Below are 9,837 nucleotides of genomic sequence, written 5' to 3'. Positions count from 1 at the left end.
GACCTTGTGAAGATAGGAGTGCTGCACTCTGTCCGGACTCACTGTGAGAGACACTGGTGAATTGGAATCTGAAAAACGTGACATGAAGTGTGAAACAGAAACTAATGGTTTAAATTAGTTGAGCATTAAAAACTTGAAGCCATCAGCAGATACTCAATCTCAGCCACATCTTGTTTTTGGGAATAAGGTCATAATATTACCAGAATACATTTGTAATGTTTCCAGATTAAAGGTGTCATTTTAGACTTTGCGTCATTTTACAGGGGGAACGTCAGAAGGACGACATCGTTTGTTGACATCACAGTGACATCATGATGATGTCAGTCCGAGCATATGATCATAAATTATATCAACCTCAGATCAGTCCTGTAGGATGAACACAAAGAATAATTCATGTGACATAAGATTTTCGGGGAATGATTCTCTGATCAATATAAGCTTCAGATTGTGTCTCTAACCCTGTATCTGTCTTGACCTTTGACCTATGACCTCTAAAAGTGAATCAGCTGGAGGAACCAGCCAAAGTTAAGTTCCCCAAGTAACTGACCGACTGAAGGGACAACATCTGCTTCAAGAGAAAGAAACAAACTCACCTCCAGACCAGACCCACTTTGTCTTACTGTACTCAGTGTAAAACACGGGGTCTCCTCTTCCAGCTCGACATGCATAACCTGCTGACTCCGTCAGGCCTTGGATGACGAAGGAGATTTGTTCAGTTCCTCCTTCGCTTCCTGGGAGCAGCTCATAACTGAACTTCTTAGAAAAGGGCTTATCACCAGACCCATATCGAATTAACTCTGTACATCCGGGGACTGGATCCAAACTATTGGGGTCAGCTCTGTACCAGTAGAACCTCCACCCTGCAGTGGGACGTGGACCCCCCCCACAGGTGAGAGTCACGGAGGCTCCAGGAGTCAGCCATGACGGAGATACAGTGACGACAGGTGGTGGTGCAGCCGCTGAAACGGAACATCGTCACAACAAAAACACGTCTTCATGTTTGTTTCATTTTGGAAGCAATGCAATTTCTGGATGCTTCACATTCAGCCATCGACATGACTGCCCCCAAAAGTGAAGCCAAACTATAACACTGCCCCCTGGTGGCTGCCTGCAGTATGTCAACCATGGTTTCTTTCATTTTAGTTTGTTCACGTGTTCATGTTTCAGATCAGTTTGGTTTTAATTTATTATTTGATGCTATAAAAACAGTGAAACGTCCTGATTGACAGCTGACTCTGACTCGTTATTGGTCGAGCACATGTATGGGCGGGACCTCGATACCCCAGCTCCACACTCCATCATGATTTCACAGACTCTGGCTCTAAATGACCTGAAAAGTGAAAGATGGCTGGTATACGGGTAACAAAAGGTTTTATAAATGTATTGAGCAAGTGGACCTGGTGTTTAGAAGCTGTCTCAGTGAAAAAACTGAGTAGAAAAGTTTTTAATCTACTTCTCAACCTGGAGACTCATTTTCTACCTCAAATTGATCACACTCACATTTTACTGACATCCAACTCTCCGGTGAGAAGAATCCTGCATGTTTACACTTGTAGACACCTTCATCTGACTTTGCCACAGCGGAGATTTCCAGTTTCCCTATGAAATCCCTTTGATGGAGTTCACCATTTTTGTAGAAAGAGAAGTTGGAATTGAAGTTTGGTCTTCCGTACCATGAGCATCCGATAGTAACGGACTGTCCCTCAGTCACAGGATGGGCAGGGCTCTCCAGGAGAACATCAGCGGTAACTGTAAACAGTTAAAAAATCATCAACAATGTGAACAACCTGATAATTCAGCTCGTATATTAACAGCATAAGTCTAAATATTAGATGTTAAAGTGGAGCCAAAGTCATTCAATGCACTTTTTGTCAAATTCTGCTCCTCACGTCCATGAGCTGTACGTTGTGTGTGCGCTGGAAAACCATCTGGTTTCAATACACAGCCCTGGCTTCAAGAGCAGGACATCTGAGCTCAAGCAGGGGAGAGTTGAGTGTGAGCGCAGGGTTTAGAGTGAGAGCATCACAACATCTGAATGTGACATCAATAAGTCCTGCTCTCCAACCAAAAGACCTCCCTCTTGAGTAGAGAGAGGGAAACAGCCTGCGGGTGGCGCTGTGGGCTGTGGCGTCCACACAGTTAAGTGATGTCTGCTTGTTTAACGCAGACGGACACACTCTCACAGCTGATTCTGGGCGTTGAACGTGTGGTTTGTGTAAATAAAGAAGGTGAATTTCATCCAGAGATCATGTTTGATGTGATGCACCTTGGTACATGTGGGGTGTGCAGCTCCTGCAGGAGCAGTGAAGGGAGGCAGTGCTCCCCACTTTAAGTTACTCTACCTATAAATCACATTATGGGATGTTGGAAACATGCACAGTGTGAATAGATACGATGAAAAACTACAACCTTCAGTGATGTTGAATGCGTTGCTGATCTTTGATCCAGATCCACACCAGTAAACTCCAGAACGAAGCTCATCCCTGTTCAATGTGAAGCTTGTGCTTCTCTCCTGAGACTCGCACTCGAACAATAGTACTGTGTCTCCAGTAAACCTCCACAATCTCACTTTATCAGAGTTTCCCTCGCAGGTCAGAAGGGTCTTGTCACGATAGTAGTGCTGCACATAGTCCGAACTCACTGTGAGAGACACTGACGAATAGGAATCTGAAAAACGTGACATGAAGTGTGAAACAGAAACTAATGGTTTAAATTTGTTGAGCATTAAAAACTTGAAGCCATCAGCAGAGACTCAATCTCAGTCACATCTTGTTTTTGGGAATAAGGTCATAATATTACCAGAATACATTTTTAATGTTCCAGATTAAAGGTGTCATTTTAGGCTTTGCATCATTTTAAAGGGGAAACGTCAGAAGGACGACATCGTTTGTTGACATCACAGTGACATCATGATGATGTCAGTCCAAGCATATGATCATAAATAATATCAACTTCAGATCAGTCCTGTAGGATGAACACAAAGAATAATTTCATGTGACATTAGATTTTCGGGGAATGATTCTCTGATCAATATAAGCTTCAGATTGTCTCTCTAACCCTGTATCTGTCTTGACCTTTGACCTATGACCTCCAAAAAGTGAATCAGCTGGAGGAACCAGCCAAAGTAAAGTTCCCCAAGTAACTGACCGACTGAAGGGACAACATCTGCTTCAAGAGAAAGAAACAAACTCACCTCCAGACCAGACCCACTCTGTCTCACTGTACTCAGTGTAAAACACGGGGTCTCCTCTTCCAGCTCGACATGCATAACCTGCTGACTCCGTCAGGCCTTGAATGACGAAGGAGTTTTGTTCAGTTCCTCCGTTGCTTTCTGGGAGCAGCTCATAACTGAACTTCTTAGGAATGTGCATAGGACCCAGACCAAATGATTGTGAACATCTGCGGACTGGATCCAAACTATTGGGGTGAGCTCTGTACCAGTAGAACCTCCATCCTGCAGTCAGATGTGGAACCCCCCCACAGGTGAGAGTCACGGAGGCTCCAGGAGTCAGCCATGACGGAGACACAGTGACGACAGGTCGTGGTGCAGCCGCTGAAACGGAACATCGTCACAACAAAAAAACGTCTTCATGTTTTTTTGTTTTTGGAAGCAATGCAATTTCTGGATGCTTCACATTCAGCCATCGACATGACTGCCCCCAAAAGTGAAGCCAAACTATAACACTGCCCCCTGGTGGCTGCCTGCAGTATATGTCAACCATGGTTTCTTTCATTTCAGTTTGTTCACGTGTTCATGTTTCAGATCAGTTTGGTTTGAATTTATTATTTGATGCTATAAAAACAGTAAAACGTCCTGATTGACAGCTGACTCTGACTGGTGATTGGTCGAGCACATGAATGGGCGGGACCTCGATACCCCAGCTCCACACTCAATCATGATTTCACAGACTCTGGCTCTAAATGACCTGAAAAGTGAAAGATGTCTGGTATCTGGGATATTTTGGCTTCTCTTTTGAACATGTGCATTGAACACATATAAACTTTGTAATATTGAAACTTAAACACCTATATTTTAATACTAAATATGACTTGACTCACTGTGAGACAAGGTGAGGGGAGCACTCCATCCTGTTGAGTTCTGCTGTGCACCTTTCAGTCGGCCCTGACACCAGTAGCTGCCGCTCAGATCTGACCCCAGACTGATCCTGAACTCCTTTGTGTTGGGAGGTGCATGTGAGCTGGTTGCTGTCCATTCATACTCCCACTCAGAGTCTCCTCCCTGGATCTCACACCTCAGGGTGACGGCTTCTCCTCTGTATCTGTTCGGCCAGTTGGGTTGAAGAGTCACAGCAGCTCTGTTGTGGACTATTCATATTCACCGGTAAAGATAGAATAACATCTTGTATCAGCATCAACCTTTACGTAATCTCAACAAACAGTCATGAACACAGAATGGATTCTCTCCTCACTCACCGATTCCATGAATCCTGACTGAGTTACTGTACTGGGTGTAGTGAACTGGATCTCCTCTTCCTCCTCTGCACCAGTACAGTCCTTCACGTGAGGCACTAGCACTCTGTCCATGTGACTTGAAATCCTCATCCGTCAGGGGCTCCGAGGTTTTCTCACCTCTGTACCAATAATACTTCCATCCAGGTGATGCTTGGCCCACGGAGCAGGTCAGGAGCACACTGCCCCCTACTGGAAAGGCTCGGTGGTCAGCACTCAGGTTCGCCGCTGGTCTTTCTGTTAATGTTAAAGGGGACATATTATGAAAATTCCACTTTTCTAGTGCTTCTACACGTTAATTTGGGTATCTGGCGTGTCTACAGTCCCAAAAACTCTTGAAAAAAAAACCTCCCGCGATTTGTTGTGTTCCTCTATGTCAGAAACTATAAGCTAGAGTGAGTCGAATGGGAAAACACCAGATTGTGACACAGTCTCACAGTCTGTCTGCATGGCATAGCCCCCCCCCCCCCCCCTGGAGGCGGAGATCTGGTGGAGTGTGTTTGGTGTGACAGGGGGGGCGGGGCTGTGACGGGGGGCGGGGCAGTGAGAGGGGGGGGGCGGAGCACTCAAAACAGGACAATCTCAGGAGGGCTGTTTTAGACAGGGTAAAAAGGCTGCTTTTTTAAATGATCCTTGTGGTATTTTGACCAAAAAATGTTACAGACATTTCATTAAGACCCCAAGGAACCATATCAACTGTGGTGAAATGGGCATAATATGTCCCCTTCAAAAACTCTTTGGCATTTAGTTCATTTCATGTGAGTTGAATGAAATGAGTAGAACATGTATCTCCTTCAGTCTTCTGCAGTCGTACAAACTAAAACAGCAGTAAAAGCAAAAGTACAGAATGGTTTGGCCCAGATTATACCACCTGTTTGCCACATCAGTTAGCCACAAGTTAGCCACAGCCGTCCCGTACATTAGCCAAAGCTGCCAGACGTGGCCCAGATTCGTTTAGAGCTATTTTCATATTCACCACATGGACCACTTTAGGTTCACATCCAGATCACATTTGCCTAGAGCACCACATGTTTACCATAAAGACCCAGGTGTGTTTTGGTAGCGTTGGGCCACATAAGCTCTTTAACAAGTGGACGAGTTTTGGCTTGGTTCCATTCTGTCCACAGGAAAGCTAGAGGAGCCGCATCCCTGCCTGAAGTGGCCCACATCCATCTGGTCTAAAGGTGCTGAGCATCCACCGTATATAAAGATGGACGACATCACAGCTCCACAACAGTGAGTTCGCCCCCTGGTGGCTGGCTGCAGTATAGGTCAAATTACCTCAGGAGGAAAGGACTTTCTTCTACCTCTGATGTATGTTCAAGTTTTGGGTTGAACTGAATTAGTTTTTGACGTTATAAAAACAGGGTGAAACATCGTGACTGACAGCTGAGGCTGACTCACGATTGGTCGAGTATCGGCAGGACCTTGGTCACAGATCGTTTGTATCCAGGATGTTTGGGCTTGGATTCTGAACAGCACTTGTTTCCTCCCAGATGAGAAAAACATCTAAACATCGGTGAACGTCATCTTACTCGCCAATAGGCTGATCGCAACAACGAGATAAATATCAGTAAGATGTTCAGCTATTGAATCGTGCATCCCTCATTACTGTTTTGTTGTATTCTATTTCTTATCAGCGCATATGAACATAAATTCAAGGAGGCATTTTCCAGTTTCTCAAAACTCCGTCTTTCTCACCAGAAACTGTTAATGTGACTTCATCGCTCCACTCGGTTGTGGAATTCAAGTTCTTCTTGTCTTTAGCCAAACACCTGTAGCTTCCACTGTCGGACGAGGATGCATTGACAATCCTGTATTCATTGTGTGTTGGAACCGTAGTTGAGTTGGGTTTGGTCCATTCATACTCCCACTCAGCTGTTACATCTGCAGGGACCTCACACCGGACGGTGATTGTCTCACCGCTGAAGACCAGAGACCAGTCAGGCTGCAGGGCCACAGACGCCTTGTGGGAAACTGATCACAAATAGAATCAGAGAACAGAAGAAAGTAGAATGGCACTCAGTACATCTCCTCCCTCCACCAAACTGTACAGATACCAGTCCTCTCATCTTTTCATCAGGGGAAGAATCAAAAAAGAATCACACAATCTTAAAGCAAAACACTATGCAACTTTTTAACCTTAAAACAGCAGCTTCCAAGTTAATGTAATGATTCTCTGCCTTAATAAGGAAAAAGTTTCCTCCTTCTCTCCCTGAGCGTCTGTTCTCTGTGACTCTGGTGAGTGGGTTCCATCTCCTGTGAGAAGAACTGACTGAGAGTCACAAACTGTCACAACCAGCTGCAGCTGAAGAGTGAAGCTGAACTGAGATCAGTTCAAAACACTCTGAAGTTATAAAAAAATAGCACATGTGGCTGCAGAGGGCGCTGTTGCTCAGTGAAAGTTACATCGTTTTAAAGAAAGTCTGGATGTTTGGATTCCCTCTAAATTTCATTGGTTCTGTCACAAGTTTTCGTGAAAATCCATTCGGTAGTTTTTGCGTAATCGTGCTGACAAAGAAATAAAGAAAGAAACATCCAGGGACAGAATATAACCTCCACAGCGGAGGGAACTAGTCTTTGGATTTCTAAATTGACTCTTACCTCTGTTCTCTATTGTGACTCGGTTGCTGTCCTCTGTGAAGAAGGTTGTGTCTCCTCTCTGTCCTCTGCAGCTGTAGATGCCTTCATCTGAGAAGCTGATTTCATCATCTGTTTCATTATATCTTAGGATCTGGGCTGCAGAGGAGGCTGAGGTTCTTCTGAACCAGTCGTATCTCCACTCAGACGCGTTCTCCACAGAGCAGCTCAGTGCTACGCTTCCCTTTCCTGTGATGGTTGTGTTATCGGCAGTCAGCCTGGGCCTGGGTTTATCGGCTTTCAAAGTGCGTGAGAGAAATGAAAGACAAATTAAATGGGGAAAAAGATTGAAGTGTATGAAGCAGAGTTTCACTCAGTAGAGGACAAAGTTCTGATCGTAGAATATATAAAACAAAAAAGGTCTAATGATGAATCTCAACATGTAAAAGGTTAATTGATCCCCACATAGCTCAATGCTTCTGGCCCAGATGTGTCCCACACTGTCACACTGGCATCCAGCCCACACACCTCATGGAGTGATGGCACTGGGGCAGTCCACTGCTGTTTGCCAGAGCCGGGCCACAGATGAGCCGTAGCAATACCGTGTGTCAACCACAAGGGTTAGGGTTAGGTCCCCATGTGTTATGTGCTGTTTGAGCCATGTTCACCATTCATGGACCACTTGAGGTCCACATCCAGATCACACTTTGCCTACAGCACCTGATGTGTGCCAGAAAGATCAAGGTTGGTTTTAAGGTATTTGGGCCACATTAGCTGATTTACATGTGGACCAGTTTAGGTCCACACCCATATGCTTTTTGGGGATTGGGCGGAAATTGGTTTAGTAGTTTTTACGTAATCCTGCCAAGAACAACCAATAGAAAGAGGTGAAGACGTAACGTCCTAGATGGAAGTTTTGAAAGATGGTTGGACGTACGTGTTACTCTCAGCTGGAAGGCCTCACTCCACTCTGTTGAGGAATACCAGTCCGCTCTGGCCTTACACCAGTACTCTCCACTGTGGAAAACAGAGGCAGTGCCCAGCCTGTATTCACTGTTTGTGGGAGCTGTGTTTGGACCAGTGACTGGTTGGAGGGAGCTTGTTGTCCTCCATTCATATTCCCACTGGGTGTCTCCTCCTCCCTGGATCTCACAACTGACAGAGATCGTCTCACCGCTGAATATCTGAGTCCAGTTGTGTTGCCGCACAACAAAGCTTCTGTTGGACACTGAACATTCAAACACAAATATAAAACCAACAGAGAGAACTGGTTAATATTGCTGCTGACTGGTTCTGTTTTCATCGTAGCCAGTCATGAAAGCGTGCTACTCACAGGTTCTGTCGATGTGATACACGTGACTCTTCTCTGAGAAGAAATCTGAGTGAGTCCTTCTTCCCCTGCACCAGTAGCTGCCTCCCTGTGAGATGCTCAGAGAGTTTTGCAGAGGATTTGTTGCGATAGCGGTTTCCTCAGCGTCTGGGGAACGTGTGAACCAATCATAGCTCCAACCCGCAGACTCCTCCACAGAACAGGTCAGAGTCAGAGAGCCGCCCACTGGTATGGATGTCCTGGATGCTCTCACTGTGGCTCTGGGTCTGTGTGCTAGAGTGGTTGAGTTGGGTTCAAAGGTCAACTCAGCATCTACCCCCCCGCACAAACAGGACATAGTTAGAGGAAATACCAACCAGAGTTTTGTTCTATAAGTTTGCATTTCATTCATATACTTACTTATAAACAACATACAGGAAGAAAAATGGGATGAAATATACATATTAGGGCCATTTTACCGAATTGGTGCAAAGTATGGTCCCCCAACAAGAAAACCTATTTACAAAACAATTAAGTATTCAGACATAGATATTTACTAAGAATATGTTATGGTATATTTAAACCCAAGACATTAAATGAGATAGGGATAAGCTAAATATATACAAAATCATCATTTATAGGGTACTTTCTATTGGGAAGTAGCTGTCCCCCACCCTGACATCTAAATTAAAATTTCTGTAAATAACACTTTTTAAATTTGTACGATTTTTTTCAATTATCTTATTTTAAAGATATTTATGATTAAGTTTGAACAGAACTTGTAAGATTTAGATTTATTGTGGGTTTAATTTTTAAATTAAAAAACTATACTCAAAAAATCATGTCCCCAGTTTTCATGTCACTACGTTAACACAAGAGTTTTAGTCCATTGGCTGAGCCTGGTTTTTAGCCACACCCCTGCATTTTTGACCAGGCAGTGACACTGCATCCCTGTCCCTCATGGCTGAATGGTAAGCAGCTAAATCCCATAGTTTTGATATAAATGTGTTCCAAAGTCTGAAAATCAGCGTGTAACCTTAAGAATTGTCACTACCGAACACATATTCTCTTCAATTAAGTAAACTTTTTTGGGGTTTTATGCAAAGTATTTTGTTTTTATGTGTATACACCTCTTCAAAGATGTGTATACTAGCCATGTGCTTGCTAGCATTCTTTAGTTATGCTCAAAGTTAGCTATAATTGTCAATACCGAAACAGTCATTACCGAAACATATGGTAAAGTTCCAACTTCAGGCCTAGTTTAACTGCACATTATTCAACAGTCTGAAGCCGATCTCACTGCTGCAATTTGCCAACTTATGAGATGCTAGTTCTGCACAACTACTTTAATGCTGCAAACTGCTCACAGGACCATTTTTACATATCCATTATTCAATTTTTCCAATTCTATGATCAAAATTTTGACCTTGAGGTCAAAGTCATGCACAACATTGGGCGAAACCGCTTTTATTGTCCGC

The 9,837-nt window shown here is 44.1% G+C and overlaps 1 protein-coding gene across 1 annotated transcript; it reads right to left on the bottom strand.

The window, feature by feature from the left end:
* Positions 1 to 355: 355 nt before the first annotated feature.
* LOC133012137 (sialoadhesin-like) lies at positions 356 to 8,717 on the bottom strand. Its single transcript, XM_061080116.1, has 12 exons — positions 8,384 to 8,717; positions 7,988 to 8,278; positions 7,075 to 7,347; positions 6,172 to 6,447; positions 4,435 to 4,707; positions 4,060 to 4,326; positions 3,194 to 3,553; positions 2,410 to 2,667; positions 1,674 to 1,749; positions 845 to 959; positions 594 to 753; positions 356 to 366 (listed from the first exon to the last, which is right to left on the bottom strand). The coding sequence occupies exons 1-12, from the start codon at positions 8,715 to 8,717 to the stop codon at positions 356 to 358; spliced, it is 2,694 nt and encodes an 897-aa protein (XP_060936099.1).
* Positions 8,718 to 9,837: the final 1,120 nt, after the last annotated feature.

This window comes from Limanda limanda, chromosome 1, assembly GCF_963576545.1.
Source record: "Limanda limanda chromosome 1, fLimLim1.1, whole genome shotgun sequence".
Classification (NCBI taxonomy): domain Eukaryota; kingdom Metazoa; phylum Chordata; class Actinopteri; order Pleuronectiformes; family Pleuronectidae; genus Limanda; species Limanda limanda.
Note: the sequence above shows the minus strand (reverse complement) of the source record. Positions and strands in the feature narration are given on the sequence as shown.

Bases quoted from the DNA above. Each gene is read 5' to 3' on its own strand.
- LOC133012137 (XM_061080116.1), bottom strand. From the start codon at position 8,717: ATGTCCTGTTTGTGCGGGGGGGTAGATGCTGAGTTGACCTTTGAACCC. The intron at 3,554-4,059 runs GTGAGTCAAGTC...GTTCCGTTTCAG, and splicing joins TCCCCTCACCTTGTCTCACA to CGGCTGCACCACGACCTGTC. The intron at 754-844 runs GTACAGAGCTGA...TTTTCTAAGAAG, and splicing joins GCAGGGTGGAGGTTCTACTG to TTCAGTTATGAGCTGCTCCC.